General features: G+C 49.8%; 2 protein-coding genes across 3 annotated transcripts in view; one reads left to right on the top strand and one right to left on the bottom strand.

The window, feature by feature from the left end:
• The window catches only part of Rusf1 (RUS family member 1), a 26976-nt gene extending 12604 nt beyond the window's left edge, over positions 1-14372 (top strand). For both annotated transcript variants that reach the window (XM_036194476.1, XM_036194470.1), the window contains exons 6-13: positions 947-1048; positions 9750-9820; positions 9903-10087; positions 10170-10227; positions 11642-11712; positions 12468-12611; positions 12713-12790; positions 13123-14372. In XM_036194476.1, coding sequence (XP_036050369.1) covers positions 947-1048; positions 9750-9820; positions 9903-10087; positions 10170-10227; positions 11642-11712; positions 12468-12611; positions 12713-12790; positions 13123-13220 — 807 coding nt within the window. In that variant the 3' untranslated portion in view covers positions 13221-14372. The remainder of the gene's footprint in view (positions 1-946; positions 1049-9749; positions 9821-9902; positions 10088-10169; positions 10228-11641; positions 11713-12467; positions 12612-12712; positions 12791-13122) is intronic.
• On the bottom strand, positions 13323-18764 carry Slc5a2 (solute carrier family 5 member 2). Its single transcript, XM_036194487.1, has 13 exons — positions 18699-18764; positions 18518-18622; positions 17581-17745; positions 17175-17280; positions 16593-16673; positions 16211-16440; positions 15741-15876; positions 15331-15438; positions 15049-15199; positions 14763-14931; positions 14472-14687; positions 13844-13973; positions 13323-13759 (listed from the first exon to the last, which is right to left on the bottom strand). Exons 1-13 carry the CDS (start codon positions 18711-18713, stop codon positions 13536-13538), a joined length of 1836 nt encoding a protein of 611 aa, XP_036050380.1. The 5' UTR covers positions 18714-18764; the 3' UTR covers positions 13323-13535.

Genomic DNA, 18764 nt, shown 5'->3' with positions numbered 1-18764 from the left:
CCTGATGAGAACTCAACAACTAGTGAGATCTCAGGAGAGGTTCCTTATTCCAGGGCCGCTGGAGTAAGCTTGGATTGGCCTGAAAGGCTAAATGGGCCTAAACGGGGGCTGGGAGAAGAAAGGATTTACGCGTAGGTAGAATGGAAACCAAACTGGTCCTCATTGTTCAGCCAGAGTAAGAAACGGAGATAGGAGGTATGGCTTTAAAAAGATCTCTGTGGAAGCACACACCTGGGATGCTAGCATGTTGGAGTCTGGGGTAGAATTAATACAAGTTCTAGGGCAGCCTAGGTTCTATAGCAAGACCTGACTCAAAGGACAAAAAAGACCTTTGGGCAGGAAAGGGTTCTGGTGGGAGCCCACCTCTCCGCCCAGACCCTGCCTCTCAGAAAGTCCTGCCAAACACGGCTTCTCCCCCAGAGATGCCCAAGACCACCCCCACAGTGTAAGCTGCACCCCAGAAAACAGACACATGGTTTTTGGTCTCTTGCCCCTGTCTCCCCTTGGGGGGTGGGGTGGGGGTGGAAGAGTCACCCAGGGAACGCTTTACCCATTAAACTGGGGCTTTTTCTGATTTGGTCTGATTTGGATTGCTGTGTTGGTGGAGAGGCTTATTGGGTGCAAAAACTTCAGAAAGGAAGTTGGAATTCCCTATAGTCAGGGCCGCAAGGTGATAGTGGCAGGTAAGCCTTGCATTTTTCTCATGGAACAAGATAGGGAGCATGTGCCTAAAGAAAGGAGAGTCAGAGTTAAAAGCCAAGGACTAGATTCCATGTTTACTGGAGGGGAGACCAGCTCAAGATTTCTCTGAGTATTTGGGGGGATCTATTTATGGTTTGCATTCATTTGTTCTGGTTGGTTTGAGTTATTTATGCGCGCATCCACAGAAGGTCTGTTTCTACCGCCCGTGGCTGCTCTGACCTTCACTCTTCCCTTTCCCACCCAGTGCATTGTGGGAGTGGCTGGCGGAGCCACTCGAGCTGCGCTGACCATGCACCAGGCCCGAAGAAACAACATGGCTGATGTGTCAGCCAAGGACAGCAGCCAGGTGAGCATCGAGCACTGGGAGACAGCACGAGGTAGGGAAGGGGCCAGGACAGGCCACAGTTTGGAAGTGTGGAGAGAGGCCCGTGAGTGCCCCCAGGAGGGAGGTGAGTAGGGAACCTAAGTGGCCTGCTGGGACTCAGGCCGTGGGGCGGATCTGACATCACAGTTTTGGAGACCAGTTCAAGCTGATTCAGCCCCTGCTCACTGCCTGTTTGCCTCTGTAGGCCGCATCTCCGCCCTGGGAGCGGTTGGCAAGTTGAGGTGTACTCGGCATGTGAGGTTGTTAGGGCCACCAGCCAGAGGCCTCCACTTAGGAGTTGGGAAGGTCCTTCTGGCCCAGCACCCTTGCCCCTGACTGTGGGAGCCTGGAGCGGGGTGAGACTGAGAGGGCCAGCCCTGAGGCTGACCCCCATAGGCCCTGGGTTCTGCCCCAGACCTCTGTGCTGAGTGCTCTGTGGGTTTTCTCATAACTCACACCACGCTGTAAGCCAGTACTGTTGGCCTTGTGTCACAGATGGGGAACAGAAGGCTTGGGCAGGTCCCAGAAACGTGAAGGGTTGTTGTTGTTGATTTGTGTGTTCCTTGGAGTTGTTGAATCAGTTTAGAAACCTGTTCTGTCCGGTCCTAGTTCTAGCCCCACTTCACGTTGTTTTGCTCAGCAATCCTTAACTAATATTTGTAAAGCGGTCACCGCACGTCAAGTGTGTCCCGTCCACGGACTCAGTCCAGACTTTACAGTGAAGTTGTGCATATTGTGACCATTTCACAAGTAAGGAACTAAAGCTCAGAAAGGCCCAAATCCACCCGGACACCGTGGGCGCCTCCCTCCTCTCGGGAGATGGTTGGACCGATGAAGTGAAGTCAGGCCCTTCTCCCAACGCGTCTCCCAGCTTCTCAGGCTAGTTCTCCCTGGCTCCCGGCCTGCCTCAGTCCCCAACCTCAGCGAGGCAGAAATGCATCTCCAGGGCACTGTAGAGCACGAGCTCAGGCCCATTGCTGCCCCTCCCCCTTTCTGCCTGTTCCCAGAGAAAGTGAGGTTCCCTTTGGGGGGTGCTTAGTCTCATCAATAAAAGAATTTAGAAGCAGATTCAGTGTATGTGATAGGAGCCGTGAAGAAACTACTAAAATGGTCACTTTATTATTAGGTTCTTTATTCTTTCTATTACTAGGTTTTTATTGTAGATAAGAGAAAGAAAATATCCAGAGACATCTATAACAGAGAGAAAAGAAGAAGACTGGACATGGCCAGGGGTATCTGCAGGAGAGGTGAGAGATCAGGAAAGAATAGTGGAGATATAAGAGACGGAGACTAGTAAGATATAAGAGTTGGAGACTAGTAAGAGCAAGAGATGGAGCCTAGTAAGATATAAGAGATGGAGACTAGGAAGATATAAGAGATGGAGACTAGTAAGATATAAGAGATGGAGCCTAGTAAGATATAAGAGATGGAGACTAGGAAGATATAAGAGATGGAGACTAGTAAGATATAAGAGATGGAGACTAGGAAGAGCAAGGGATGGAATAGTGAGACTGCAGGAGTGGGAAGACAGGGTATAAAGAAAGGGCAGGGTGCTGTGCGGAGCTTTGAAATGTGTAATAAGTACTTGTGAGAAGGACCGAGCGAGGAGCCTGCAGGTCAGCATGGACTTGACATGAAACCACAGGTGCATGTCAGTGGCGAGCCATAGGTCCCTTCTGCTAGAGGCTAAGGAAACGCCTCCTTCTGGGGACAGAAAAGGTGTTTCATGGGTTCCTGAGATATGATGCCTTTTATTTCAATACCAGAAACCCTTCCATAGTCCTGCTTATGCTCATGTCTGGACATGTAGACTGCCTGAGACCTAACACTCAGAAAGCAGCTCAGAAATACTTAGTTAAGAGAAGTACATAGCAGAGGTTAGGTGGAAATCCCAGCAGCCTCCTGGAGGAGGGCTGGAAAAAGGTTAATGCCCTTTAAGTTAAGCATGAACTAGAAACAGCTTATTAAAGGAAGAAGCACTCCCAAGAATGGAAGTGACTAGCAAGCAGAGAAAGACTCCAGGGAACATCCAGCCATGCAGTCTGTGGTCTTTCAGAGCCGCCTCCCGTTTGTACTTTGCAGGCTTTGTTTCACATAGACTTTGTTAGAGGATACCAGGGTAAGGAAGGGCAGCGACTGTCAACACAGAAACCACAGCTGTCATCTTAAAGGAAATAAGAGTGTTTTTTTTCTGGAGCCACTTTAAGTAACCATTGCCCAGGAACACAGAATTAGGTTGCTCCAAATTCCATATTCCAATATGGAAGCAATTTCATGAGGTTTTATAGTTTCACAGAACCAAGAAAGACACAAATCAAGGCAGGTTTAGAATACATTGGTGGGCGCACCAGAGAGGGTTAACAACAGCATATTTTGTTTTAATGAACCCAACTTAGAGTCCGTTCTTTGGTTAGAGGCCTGACACATTCAGAAGAAACTATAAGCAATTACTTTGATAAAACATAACCTTTCTTTTTAAGTCTATTAATTGCTTGAGAAAAGCTAAAGGCCCAGGGCTAAATCATTGTCCCAGTTTTTAGATTTTAGGAATAGCAGAGCCGGGAGAGTCGCTTTCTGATGAGCTGAGGCTTGGAGTGGAACTAATCACATCCAAAAAGCCAGTTCATTTCCCAAGCAGAGGACGTTTTAGACCCGTCAGGCCAGCACTGAACACTAACAAGCTAGCATTCGGCTACAACTGACTCCTTTTTCATTTCAAACTTTAGTTATAGTATGGATCAAAAAGAATTTTGACAAAATTTAGCAGTTTTAATTAATATGACCATTTACTTATAAAACAGTTTGGTTCTGTGTAAACTATAAAAATACAAGCATATATGAACAGAGTTTTTGTAAAGATAGTGCCAGATTCTGTACCACTCATCAGTCTTAGGTTCAACTGTTGATTAGATCACATTATAATAGAACTAGCAATTCCTAATCCAAAATAAGTTTATACAGACATGATTTTAATATAAAGTCAGAGATCGTGGATCTTAAAATCAGAGTGTGACCTGACTATTGATAAGGCTTTGAACAGGCTTATCAATTGGACAAGATAAGAAACTAGAAAACTCTGTCTGTAGAGGAGTGCAGAGGGGGGCTGGCAACAGTTCTTGCTTCATAATGTATAGTTCTAAGGTAAAACTTAGCTTTAGAAATGTAAGGTATTCATTATTCATACCTTTGGACCTAAAAATGTAGTCATCTTGGTTATATACCGAGCAAGCTAACCTAGATTGTGAATTGTTTGTTTTATATTAAAAAATAGCATTTTAAGAGTTTTGGGAAGTAACTTATAGACCCAAAGATACCATTTTAACGGGTTTTAAGAAAGCAAATGAGAGTCTTAATTTATAAATACACACATATAAGGCCTTTAAATATATGCTAAAACACAGTTTAAGGTATGCCAAGACTAAAAAATAAATTTAAATTTCCAGCATGAGATTTTTTTTTTATTTGCAAAATTTTTAATGATAACATTTATGTATATATATATGTATATATACATATATATGTGTGTTATATATATAATACACATACAATTATTTTAAGTACACAGAAGAAAATGGATGAAAAAAATCTTAAGTAGTCCCTGTTACTCCAATTCTAGGGACAGAGTAAGTTCCATTCCAAATTGTGTTAACATAGACTGTCATACTGCTAATCACTTGTAAACACATGACACAATTACAGTCAGGTGTTCAGAAGTTCCCTTCTATAGCTTTAGAGGGAGCAAGATTAGTGCTTGGGGAATCTGTTAGGCCGCCCTCTGTCTGTGTGTCTAGAACCTTGCGTCTCTAAAAAGGTTGAGTCAGGGATGGGTTTTTTTGGTTTTTTTGTTTTGTTTTGTTTTTTGTCTTTTGAGACAGGGTTTCTCTGTGAAGCAGTCCAGGCTGTCCTGGAACTCACTCTGTAGACCAGGCTGGTCTCAAATTCACAGAGATCTGCCTGCTTTTGCCTCCCGAGTGCTGGGATTAAAGGTGTGCACCACTGCCCTGCCCAGGGATGGGTTTTTCAGGTCATTGCTGTTTAACATGGTAGTGTCCAGCAGTTGGGGTGGGGGGTTGCTGAGAGTCCTGTATCATTGAGAGATCATCTTAGAATAACATTGTTATTTGAGCTAGTAAGTTTAGGAATAGTCTTTGTGCAGTTTAAGAAAAAAAAGAGGAGTCAGCTAGGGTGGGGGGTGTTCCCTTGGGCAGGCAACAGGAAGGATGCGGCACCTGTTCTGAAGTGGGGCAGGGAACCGGGGTTTCTAAGTCACTGTAAGACAACAGATAGTCACAAAAGGACATAGACTTAGATGAGGTCGACTGCTGTTTGGGGAATCTCCAGAGACACTGTCCAGCTTTTGTTGAGGGTAGATGATTAAAAAGGAGCATGGACAGTGATTATTCCTGAGGATCCAGGCATTCTCCCACCTCCAAGACGTGCTATAGACATTGGAGTATATGAAGCTTTCTTTCCTCATAGTGTGCCCAGTGGGGCTTTAGATCACTTCCCTTGACTTATACAAAATAAATCAAGCTATAGGAAGGCATTCAAGTTTAAGATTTATCTTTTGGCCAGATTTTTCATTCACCAGCTTGTATTGAGGCCAGAGATTACGGTAAAATATTAGGCTCTTTTTCTCTGCATTTAGGGCTTCATCCTAGCATGTCATAGAGGCAAGTGTAAGGTGAGAGGCAGCACTGGTATTATCCGTGGCTGGGGACTGGACAGGGTGTTTTCAGGTTCTTGGCTTTTTAGCCCAAGAATTAGAAATTAGAGCTCACAGAGATGTGTACAAGAAGCAAGATTTGGAACTAAGCTGTCATACAGATTAAAATGGGATACACAGTCAAGATTGACAGCTGGCCACATGAGTGAAAATACTCAAGGACCCTGGGTACAGCCTGGTGTCTTTTTTTTTTTTTTTTATGGGGCCTAAGGAAAGGAGGAACTGGTTACTAACAGGCATAGTTTGGGTTGTTCAATATTTTGATTAATAAGTTACATAATTGTTTCTCTACTGTGTATGCCCCCTTCCCATAATGCTTCCAATTGTAGTCATATGTAAACTCAATTTTGTAGACTTGAGATGATAAATAGGGAATTCTCCCTAAAAGGTTACTAGAGGACAGACACAGTTTTGCTTTACTGCTCATGCACCCCAAACCAGTGCAGACCAGATTGACCTTTCTACTCCTTATACCTGGATACACTGTGGGTGCATTTGAATAGAAACTGTCTACATTTGATGGTTACCAGGGGCAGGGAATACTGTGTGTGTGTGTGTGTGTGTGTGTGTGTGTGTGTGTGTGTGTGTGTGTGTGTAGTAATGCAGATAAAGGAACCCAGCTGCCCAGTGCATTGTAACAAGAGATAGATGTGTGTAAACCAAAACCAAGTATCTCCTGTGTGTGCCTGCCTCATCAGAGCCCCCGAAGTAAAGTAGAATGTCCCCTGATACCACTCTGGACCCAAGACCAATCTTAATGTCTTTAGCTACCCAAACATCCTTGAGGATATGCCCCCAAGTGTAGCCCCAAAAGAATTAGAAACCCTGGGTTGTGCTCCCCTCCCCAGGATACCTCTTCCTCTCTCTTTCATCCCAAACCACTGGGTGCAGATGTTGCTAGCATCTCTGAGGTGCTTCTTGTACTGAGATTGAACACGGTCTCCTAAGATGCTCTAAAAAGTAAACAAAAATGGAGAAAAGCAAAAAAACAAGTGAGTTCAAACTCTTCTTTTTTAAATCACTGTATAGGTGAAAAGTGCAGAATGGGTGTGGTTTTCTGTTTGTGTTTTACCTCTAGATCATTTCACTGGAAGATAACTGTTTTCCTGTTACGGAGAAGACATCTGAAGTGAATCCGAAATCCAGAGTTCTCTTAGCTACAGAGACCTAGGTTTCCTGAGCAACATGGGATCAGGGCCACAAGTCAATATCACTCAGTTCTAGACTTGATCTTTCCTAATGCCACTCCTTAGTCCTTGAGTCATCGAGATAGAACCCCAGACTGTAAACCCTTGCCCCATTAAGAATTGTCCCTGTAGAGAAAATAAATGTAAGCTGGGAGGCACCAGTAGATGCCAACATTCAAAGCTGTAAGCAGTAAGATCCTGCAAGGGAGACATTCACCCCTTCTTAACAAAGGAGCACTTGGGTAGAGACCAAGGGGTGGAGAATAAAGGAAGAGAATCAGGGAGAACAGGCATCACATAATGCAGGACTTGGGGAGTTTGGGATTCCCGCTCTTGTTAACTTCAGGCCGTGGAGGGTGACCAGAAGGACCCAGGTAGATGGAGCTAAGAGTTACACAGGCCATCTGGGTGTGACTATAAACAGGACATAAAGTTAAACAATATACAATGTCTCTATCACTATTAAGATTATAATAGCTGAGCAGTAGTGGTGCACGCCTTTAATCCTAGCATTTGGGAGGCAGAGGCGGGAGGATCTCTGTGAGTTTGAGGCCAGCCTGACCTACAGAGAGAGTTCCAGGACAGCCAGGGTTACATAAAGAAACCCTGTCCCAAAAAACCAGAACAAAACCAAAACAAACTAAAAAAGATTATAATAAACATAATCCATTTGGGCCACAAAAATCTAGCGATCCAATTCTAAATCTGTTTACCAATGAGAGGGAGGTATTTGGCATGGTCACAGTCTGATTTTATAGATCTTACAAAGCAAAAGAGACATCACCAGAATTGTCAGGAATACACAGACAGTATTTTGTTTAAATGAAGTTATTAAAAGAATTGACCCTGGTTTCAAGCCTCAGCACCTTTTTGTGGTGCTTTCATCTTGCCTGGGCCCCCGCCTGCCTGAACCCTTGGGGTCAGGTACACAGCTCATAGCAGCCTCTGTGCCCAGAGCTGCTGCTCCTGGTGGGCGGGTCTAAGGTTAAAGAATGACAGGGACAAATGGGATGTTGAGAAGACTGGGACATGCCAATGAACGCTGGCCGAGTGCATGGCCAGGATGGCTGGGGACACTGGGGGGTGTGCCTCTGGGGGTGTGCCTCTGGGGGTGTGTGCCTCTGGGGGTGTGCCTCTGGGGGTGTGCCTCTTGGGGGGTGTGCCTCTGGGGGTGGTGCCTCTGGGGGGGTGTGCCTCTGGGGGTGTGTGCCTCTTGGCTGTCCCTGCTGCCTTCATACACCCTGCAGCCTGTCACCCACCTCAGAAAGGCAGGCCCACTAGGAAGCGGGGGGCTCCGCCATCGTTACCCTCCCTTGGGCTCTGCCATCACAGCTCCAGCCCTCATAGAAATCAGCCAGGTTTGTGGGCACCAGGGATCCGGGTGCCGAGCCTCAAGGCCTGAGGCAGAACAGAAGATAAAGCCTGGACTGAGTGCTTGGAAAGGAATCTGGACAACAGGGAGCTGAATCTTTGAGGAGCCCCTTGGAATCCCTTCCAGGTTACCACATTTTACAGGGGAAACTAATGTTCCCTGTGAGGGTTCTAAGTCTCAGTAATGGAAGTTTGGAAACAGATTGAGAAGGAAGCTCAAGGATGATTTTATTAGAGCTTAAGAGAAAAATAGTACAAGTTAAGTGAAAAATCCCAGCAGTCTCCAGGAGGGAAGATGGAGAAAAACATCACAACTTTTAAGTTAGACCTGGAATAGAAATAGATTGTTTAAAAGGGGTAAACGTCTACCAAGAATGAAAGTGGGCTGGTGAGCTGAGGAAAGAGTTCACAAGGCACCCAGCCAAGCTGTGTGTTCTTTCGTGAACAGGCACACACTGCCCGCCACCACACACACACACACACACACACACACACACACACACACACACACACACACACCCGTTCATAGTTCTCTGTTGGAGAACGCTGCTGTCAGATGACGCTTAGGTAAATAAAGGTGGGAGTCTTCCTCTGAACCTGGCTCCCTTCATGTCTGTCTTGAGGTAGCTTCTTCAGGTGCTTCATTTACGTGCTCGTATAGTGTTGCACTCTACGTGGCTGCTGGAACTGACTTTCTCTACTTACCAAAGCAGGGCCTTTCTGTTCCCGAGCTCCTCAGCACCACCATCCCTGGCTTACCACTTCATACACAGCCTTCATCACCCCCCTCCCCCCAGCCTACCTCCCTGCAAGGAAAGCTGGGAGCAGAAAGAGCTCTTGAGCCTGAGGGGGGGGGGGGGGGGGGGGGGGGGGGGGCTTGTGTGCCAAGACCAGCTTTTCCCAGAACCCCAGTAGTTAGGAACCCAGTTCATACTCTTGAATAATGCAGTGGGGCGGGGAGCAGGCCTCTTTCCCCCTAGGGTGTCTTCATTCGGCTATTAGGGCTCTGGTTTCCTTGGCCCACAAGCCAAGGTCAAGGCCTGTTCCTGTCTTCCTTGTTGCCGGTATTGGATACCAAGCAATCAGAGGGACCCACCTTTCCCAACACACTGTAGAAAACCAGTTGTGCCCAGCCAAGAGTGCTCTTGCAGGAATTCAGATGACTGTTGGAAGCAACAAAGTTACGTCCCACCAGTGTTCTGAAGGCTTTGTGTCTATTGAGTAGAGAAATTCTCAGCATCTGTTAAACAGCAGCTCACTCCCCAAAACATTAAAAATGTAGTTGGCCACTCCCACTAAGGAAGGGAGCCCTGGTTGGTTCTGAAGCAGAAAGGACCCCAAGGCTGTCCTCTGCCTTGAAGGGAAGCCCTCTAACGCTTGGTTTCTCTGCTGTTTTCAGGAGACAGTGGTGAACCTAGCAGGGCTCCTGGTCAGCCTTCTGATGCTTCCTCTGCTATCCAGCTGCCCCAGGTAAGCCAGGAGCGAGGCTAGGGCAAAGACGCCCAGCTCAGCCTCTTCCTATGCATGTCAGCTACCTTACTCTCTTCCCTAGCCTCAGCCTTGGATGTTTCATCCTCCTGACTGCTCTCCACATCTATGCCAACTACCGAGCAGTCCGAGCCCTCGTCCTGGAGACCTTGAATGAAAGCCGGCTCCAGCTGGTCCTAAAGCACTTCCTTCAGAGGGGAGAAGTACTTGAGCCTGCTTCAGCCAACCAGATGGAGCCATTGTGGACAGGTGACCCAACCCTTTGGTCTCTTGTCCCCTGTCTCCCAGCCTTGCCCCTCTGCCTGAGCATTCTGACTACAGCTTCCTACAGGTTTCTGGCCATCCCTGTCTCTGTCCCTGGGTGTTCCCTTACACCGCTTGGTCTCCAGGTGAGTGGCCCAGTGTCCCCTGCTGCTCCCCACACATCCCACATGTGCCCGTTTTCAGCCACACACTGATGTTCGGTCAGGTTTTCCTGTATAGCCTGGTCTAGGTTTCTTATTGTCATTGTACAGGCTTAGAGATCAGCCCGAGTGCTTGAGGGAAGCAGTGAATAGAACAGAGTAGATGTGTCTCAGCGGCGAACTGCCCTCTACGCACCTCTGTACATGCCCACAGACAAAAGCAGCCCTCAGCCCCTCCTATGGATAGTGGTGAGTGCAGAAACTCACGGCCACCCAACGTGCACAGAATAAATGGAGGGTGTAGACCTTCCTTACAGTCACTTACACCATCCCCTCTAAGGCTCATGGAAAATTGAGGGATAAGGGGCAGAAAGTATGTAAGATCTGGAAAATAGGGTAAAGAGCTCTGAATACCATTTTCTACACTTGGTATGATCGGGTTTACGTTTTTGCAGTCATAAACACCATGACCAAAAGCAACTTGGGGAGGAAGGGGTTTGTTTGACTTGCACTTCCAGGTCACAGTCAATCATCAATCATCGAGGGAAGTCAGGGCGGGACTAAGGCAGAAGCCGTGCTGTTGATAGCTCACTCACTGGTTCATGCTCAGCTAGCTGTTTTATGCAACCCTGCCTGCCTGCGTAAGGGTGCTGTCACCCGTAGTGGGCTGGTCCTTTCCAATCAGTCATCAATCAAGACAGTAGTAGTCTCACAGACAAATCCAAAGTCCAGCTTGGCCAAGGCAGCTCTTCAGTTGAGGTCCCTTCTTTCTGGTGACTCTAGGTTGTGTCAAGTTGCCAAAAACTAAGCACCACACAGTTACAACCAATGCAGTCATTAACACACAGCTGAAGTCACCTGCACTAAGCCCACACACGGCTGGCCCTACCAGTCAGCCAAGGAGGAGGACTATTCGCTATTAACGGATTCTGTGAGAAGGGAAAATCACTGTCTTTAGACGTGTATCCACTGCTGAGCCCACCAGGCTTTAACTATAGCTCCAAGTTCCCAGTCGGTCGTAAAGAAGGCCGCGGTTTAATCTCAGTGGGCCACAAAACAAATAGTCAGCAAATATGAGAGAGAGATTTGTGGGGAGGGGATGGAGAGGGGTGGGAGGTATGGGGAGTGTTTAAGTGATCAGTGGGCATGATGTGCATATGCACAACTAAATAATGATTTCAGCAAAAGAGGTGCTTCTAGATGAAGGAAGGGTGGGGCGAGGGGAGATGGAGGACCAGAGAGAGGACGGAGAAGGTGTGGGAGTGGGGTAAAGTAGTAGCTAGGAAGAAATGGCAGAGGGCAGAAGGTCAGTGGCAAACGGACAGTTCCAGGCCGCAGTGTGACCGAGCGGGTCCTCCGCCCTGCTCCCCCAGCCCCAGTTCGCTCTTCTCTCCACCAGTGTCTTTGAGCTGAAGCAGCTGGCGGAAGGGCATCAGGAACCATACCTCCTCTGCTGGGACCAGTCGAGAAGTGAGTGTGCTGCCTCCTCCCAGTCCCGGATTCCCTGACTCCAGGCCTCGCTCCGGACAGTTGGGGCTGCCCTAGAGAGTGCTCTAGACTAAAATTTTGATGCATTCACATTAACAGCTTCATGCCTAATGAGTTCACTGTATCTCTCTGTAACAGTAATTCTCAAGCTGTGAGTCACAACCCCTTTCACAGGGGTCACATAGCAGATATTTATACTACAGTTCATAACTAATGACAGTTATGAAGTAGCAATGAAAATAATTTTAGCAGTTGGGCTACCACACCACGAGGAACTGCAGTAAAAAGCTGCAGCATTGGAAAGGTGAGAACCAGTGGTCTCTAACACGAAGCTGCACAAGCTGCCTTGTTACTTGCAGAATGGGGTGATTATGTAAATAGTACTTTGTACATTATAACATATTCAAATAAGACTGGCCCATTGGCTTCTCTGGAGAATACTTTGTCTCTTACCCTGGGTCCTTTGTAGGGAAACAAGTCCTTGGGATCACTGATTGTTTGTGGTGTGTTAAGGGCATTAATTTTCACTGGCGAAAGAAATTTCCTCTTGGAGCTACTGTGAAATTGAGCATTTGAGTTTGGCTGAAGAAGCAACTCAAGTTGAAGTTGGGAAGGGAAGAGTGGGGACCTCCACGCCTGGCAGTGGCCTCAGGCAGATGAGTGAATCAGAAGGATGAGTGGAAGGCTTTGAGAAACAGTTCTTTTCTGATCTTTGTCTGTCCCTTGGGTCTCTCCAGACCAGGTCCAGGTTGTTCTGAGCCAAGTAGCAGGCCCTGAGACTGTCTTAAGGGCTGCCACTCATGGGCTGGTTCTTGGAGCCCTGCAGGAAGATGGACCACTTCCAAATGAGCTGGCGGGGCTGAGGGAGCAGGCTCGGGCTGGTAAGAGCTTCATGGCCCAGTGCTGATTACGGCAGATGTGAGAAGGGGTGGGCTGGCAATTTTGATGAGGATATGAGAATTTCTGATTTTACACCCACCAGGTCCTAAGAAAGAAAGCTGGATTCTCGTCAGGGAGACACATCGGGTGTTGGACACACTGTTCCCAAAGTTCTTGAAAGGTAACACCAGCTCCGGGCTTCTTCAGCCTTGGGCCCTGCCTGGGATCTTCAGCCTCGGTCACTGTTCCCTACCTACAGGACTGGTGTGTAGGATGGTCTGAAGCTCTCTTGATACTCTTAAAGCACTTACTTCACCCGGCCCCTTTCCCATGCGCTAGAGCTGATCCCTAACCACGCAAATGAATTTTAGCCTCATCTTCTGCCATAGATCATCCCAACAAAAGAGCCAAGTAGTGTGAAAGGCTGCACCAGCCTGTGTCTCTGCTCCCATCCCCGTCCCCAGGTTCAGCCCTGAGCCTCCTTCCTGGCCTCACCCTGTGACCTCTCCATAGGACTGCAGGCTGCTGGCTGGAAGACAGAGAAGCACCATCTAGAAGTGGATGAGTGGAGGGCCACATGGCCCCTGTCTCCAGAAAAGAAGGTCTTATAAGCAGCCTGGCTAAAGACCCAGAGCCCAGGACAGGAGCCTGGAGCCCAGGACAGGAGCCTGGAGCAAGGCTACTTCAGCCACAACAGGGTATTAGAAGGGCGACTTTATTTTCGCATAGGCAAACTGCTGTGACCAATTGGCCACCACCTTGTGAGAAGTAACAACCAATCAAAGACTGGACCCCAGGCCAAAAGGAAGGGAACCGGTTCCTTCCCACCACATTCTTGCCCCCTTTCCTCTTCTGAGACCCACTACAAGGCCCCCTACCCTCACTTTCTCTGAGGCTCAGACTCATGGTATGGAACACATTTGACTTTAGGCGTAAAAGCCCCAGAGGAACACAGCCACAGTCATCATGAGCAGGGCATTGAGGTTGACCACACGGGCCCAGCCAGGGTCCTCACTGATGTCCTCTAGCTGCCTGGTTGTTGCAGCCACCTCCTCACTAGTGGGTGGAGGACCCCCTGACCCACTCCGGCTCATTCCACAGAACCAGAGCAGGCACTGGCGGAGCAGGCTGGGGGCTGGGGGCTGGACCTCTGGAAGAAATGGGGCGTATACAGTTAGTGTGAGGGGAGGCAGCTCCCCTAGCTCCCCACGACACTTGCTGGGGCATGCCTTACCTTCGAACACCACTGCATGTTCCTGGTACCCGTTCTGCACAGGGGCCGGGCTTGGGCTTTCTAACTCATCAGCATCTAGGTCCTCTCGTTCCTCCTTGCTGTGCCGGAGACTGAAAACCAGGCGGTGGAGCTGGGAAGTCAGGGAGAAGGGACCGGTGGGAGCTTTGCTCTCCAGCCCAGGTCCATCCTGGCATACCAACTTTATCACTGCCTCCCTAGCCCCAGTCCTGGCCTACACACTTGCCTAGGCTCGGCTCACTCAAGACGCCTCTTTCCAGGCTGGCCTTTGCCTTCACACTGCACCTAAGCTCTTCATCTGAGTAGTAAGGACAGAGGCCCTGCCCAAGTCCCTGTTTCGCCCCAAATTTGTATCTACACCCAGACTTGTAGTTCTGCAGACTGGTCTTAAAGTTCTGGTCACAGTGTGTTCCCCTTGTCATTTGTTCTGCTTCCCCCAAGAGTCACTTAAGTCAATGTGCTTGCCCTAGAAATAAACCTTGACACTGAAGACCCAGCTTTCTCCAACCAAGACTCGGCGTGTCTTTCTCTGTGGCTTGAAGCAAACTGGCTGAAGGGGTGAATATGGTTCATGCTTGGTCTCCCAGTCCCCCTGCAGGCCAGCACTTACATGCTTCTGTGGGATGGGTGCAGTGCACAGGGAGATCACAAGTGTGAGGAGACCAGAGCAGATGAAGAGTATGATGGCAAAGTAGAGGTAGTGTACCCGGCAGAGGAGCGCTGGGCATGCTGAGGGTCGCACGCAGCTCCCCGAGCCGAAGAAGAACTCAGGTATGAGCCGTGCTAGGCCCATCAGCAGGCCCCCAATTAGTCCCCAGAAAGCACCCTGCAGGAGAAAGGGCGTTAGCCTCCTCAGGATGCCCTGGCCTCACCCAGACTTCCCACAGCATGGCCTCCTCACCTTCTCGTTGACCCGGGGCACAAAGAGCGCCAGCACAAAGACTGCAGACACAGGCGGGGCCAGGTAGCTGGAGACAGACTGGATATAGTCGAAGAGCTGCCCACCCTGTGCCGCCTGCACCACAGGGAGCCAAGCCACTGACACAGCCACGATGAAGACCACCCAAAGCCTGTGGTTGGAGACAGTCAGATCCTACCAAGGACCCACCTTCCTGATCACCCCGCTGGTGCTCTGTGCCCACCCCCCAGGTTCATTTATGGAGCAGGGGATGGGACCCAGGCCGTACCTTCCAACTATCAGCAGCTCCCGGTCACCAGCACGAGGCCGCAGGCGGGTGTAGATATCCATAGTGAAAAGTGTGCTGCTACTGTTAAAGATTGATGCTAGAGAGGACATGAGGGCAGCCAGCATGACGGCTAGCATGAGTCCACGCAGACCTGTGGCCAACAAGAGCTGTCAGGTCAGGGCCATTAGTGTGTTCAAGGTGGTGAAGGCTTGGCAAGAGGAGATCCTCCCATAGGCAATCTCCGCAGGCTGGGCCAAAGGCAAACCGACTTCCAGCTCTCACCATTGGGCATGAGCTTCACAACAAGCTGTGGGTAGGCGATGTTGGAGCAGCCCACCTCAGTGCCACACACTTGCTTACACACCTCAGGTACCACACATGCAACTTCATCTGCAAGAAAGAAGCCATGGGTGGCTAGGAAAGATGAATCTGGAAAGGAGGATCTCTGAAGCCTGGTGTGGACTGGAGATCCTAGAGATGGTGTTCCTGGTGTGGACCGGGATCCTAGAGATGGTGTTCCTGGTGTGGACCGGGGATCCTAGAGATGGTGTTCCTGGTGGCATGCAGGACCCAGATACCAGCTTCCCAAGTCTTAGGATAGTATAAGAGACAGGCACTTGGGTCCTTGCACAAGAAAGTAGGGTGCTGGTTGGAGCACAGTACTATTGAGCCTGGCGTGATGCAGACATTACCTGGGTAAAGAATGCGGCTGATCATGCCCGGCATGACCATAAGGAACATGGGCATCAGCTTCAGGTAGCCACACAAGATGCATCCAGCTTTGATGTGAGTCAAGTTCTTTCCAGCCAGGCAGCGCTGCACTATGACCTGTGATGGGGTGCTCAACTATATGGGCCATCTCTGTACCTCACCCCCACCGGCCTTGCCTCCACCCTTCATGGCCTCTTAACGCTAGCCTTCACCCCTACTCTAATTCATACTCAACCTCTAGCTCTACGGAGCCCCCTACGACATTTCCATCCTCAGATTCTGCCAGCGGATTCTGACTTCTAGATCCACCCTGGCGTGATTCCATCAGCTCAGGCCCTGCCTTCAACCTAACTCCAAAGGGTGGTGTCAGGCCCACCTGTCAACCAGCACAGGGCATTTAAAGTTCCATCCCAGGTGTGCGCGCACATACCACGCCAAACCTTGACCTCACCTGGTCACTGCACCAATACCAGCCTGAGACAATGGTGAGTCCCAGCAGCAGTGCAGGCCACGGCAGGTCTCCTGTCACCGGGTCGCGCAGTAAGTGGTAGGAGTCCGGCCTCGGTTGATAGCAGGTGCTGGAGATGTTGCCAATAGTGGGATCCTTGGACACGGTCAGTGAAGTCACTGCTCCCAGGTATTTGTCGAAGAGACCCGAGTACCCGCCCACTTCATGGAAAGCTGTGCAGGCAAGGTTGTCAGGGGATCTGGCCCAAGTGTTAAGGCCCTCCTTAGGACCCACATGGCAGAAACAAGCAAGATGCTGACCCCTAGGTTAAAAGCTCTGTGACAGCACAGATCCAAGTCCTGCCCACGTTGGGTAAACCCCGTACCGTAACCAGTGAGGATGAAGGCCCCGGCGAGAATGACAAAGGTCTGCACAGTGTCTGTATACATCAATGCTGCCAGCCCTCCTGCAACGACCCTAAGTCAATGGAGGACTGCACAGCTGCTGGACCCTGGCACCCATGTTTTTTGGGGAAGTACCCACTCTAGAGAACAAATGTTATAAAACGATGCTAGGTTTGTGCACTGGGGGACCAGGAAGCAGAGTTGGGTTTTGGAGTCTGCTGATTCTTTCTTCGCCAGGAATCCATGCAGTGCAAGATTCCCACAATACACTCCTTGGCCGATTTTCTCAACTGGGTAATATGGCAGGGGAGATCCCTCTAAGGCTTGGTTGCACCCTATCCTGCAGCAGGGCCTCCAAGCCTGCTTTGGCACCACTCTACCCAATTCTCTGTGTGATCTGGGATCCTGAACTGCACTAGATTTGGCCAAAGATCTTGGAGACTGACCAAGTCAACTCTTCCGCCATCCAAGAAGGGCAGGAGCTTCCAAATCATCTCCAAGCCAACTCCATCACCAGCCCCAAACTCCCCGCCCCCCACCGCCAGCCCCGTGCAGTCAGCCACCTGTCACAGTATAAATCATGGTGATGCCCAACAGTGCAATGACAGAAGCGTAAATGTTCCAGCCCAGGGCCTGCTGTATGAACACCGCCCCGGAGAACATGTCCACCTTTCAGGCGAGAACAAGCATAGATCAGAGGCAAAGGCAGTGACGCAGGTCCCCCTCCTGCCCCCGGAACCATCCATCCACCCTTTGTGGACACACCTCAAAAGTCCACTCAGTTTTCAAGGGCCTAGTCTTCCCGGGTCCTAACCACTGCGCCCACAGCTTTTCAGACCTGCTCTTCTCAGCCACCGTCCCGCTGTGAGTCTTGCATTTCTCTTTGGTCCCGCCCCCTCCAGACCTCTCTAAAGTTCCCCATTGGGTGGGTCTGCCTTTCTAGCACTACTGCCCACCGCACATGCGCACCGAGATCTTGGTGAAGATGTACAAAAAAAGTGAGAGCACCGACAGGTAGAGGCGGATGCGGCGTCCACCAAAGCGCTTGCGTAGGTACTGAGGCATTGTAATCACACCGGCGGTCAGATACACAGGGACGAAGAGCCAGCCAAGTAGGAGCACCACAAAGAGCGCCTGTGCGAACAAGGGACAGCCCAGGGTGCTTCTGTCTTAGCATCTTAAACAGACCTGTACTAGTCCTCACACCAGGACCCAGAGGACAACATCAGCAGAGCCTGGGCCCTGAACAGGAAGAGAACGGAATCTTGACCTCTTCCTGGCACCTTAACTAGAGCCCATTTTGCACGAACAGACCATCACCTCTGACCAGTCTCCCCCAAGGAGGTCTGTACCGCCCCTCCCTTCCTCTCTAGCAAATAAACCGGTGTGCACCGACTCCAGACTGACACAGCATCTGCCGGCTTCCTCCCCTCCTCCACCCACCCAATAATTTTATCCTCAAAGGCTCAGTTCAGAGATCTCCTCCAGGAAGGCTCAAACTCTCATCTCTCCAACCCTCTGAGATGAGCCCAGGCCCAGGGCTTGGTCTCCTTGTTTGCGCAGAAGTCTTCAATGCGGCCTAGAGATGCTCAGAGACCACAGTGCCAAAGAACATCGGGAAAGGTACTTCTCCATCCATGAGGTGAGCTGCCTGCCCCACTTCAGAGTGGGGTACATAGGTCAAGGCCTACCAGGACTGATGCTGGCGTATACAGAAAGTCAGGAGGAGGACCTACCTGTACTGTACTGCCTGTAATCTAGCATGTGATCCTTGCTCCCAGCCCAACCTCACCCCACAACTGGGCTTTTCCAACTCATTCAGATCCCCACACCAGGAACCTCCCCACGGTGTGGTCTTTCCAGGAGTTTCCACTGGGGTGGGTTATTATAGAAAAGAGGACCTCACATTCCACTCAAATCCAGCCACAGCCAAGCCGCTCGCCGCTCCGGTCCCTGCCAGGCCCACAAAATGACCGCTGCCAATGTTGCTGGCGAACAGAGAGGCTCCAACCTGGGTGGCCAGAAATGAGGGTGAGCTAGGCTGCTCCTCTAGGGTCCCTCCCATCCCATGGCCCAGCCCCTCTCACCGGCCACCACACCATGTTTCGTCCTGCCAGGAAGTAGCCACCAACGGTGCCTCTGTTGGTTCTGAA

The sequence above is a fragment of the Onychomys torridus genome, chromosome 1 (assembly GCF_903995425.1).
Source record: "Onychomys torridus chromosome 1, mOncTor1.1, whole genome shotgun sequence".
NCBI classification, from domain to species: domain Eukaryota; kingdom Metazoa; phylum Chordata; class Mammalia; order Rodentia; family Cricetidae; genus Onychomys; species Onychomys torridus.
The sequence above is the reverse complement of the archived record's forward strand: the minus strand, read 5'-3'. Positions and strand labels throughout refer to the sequence as shown.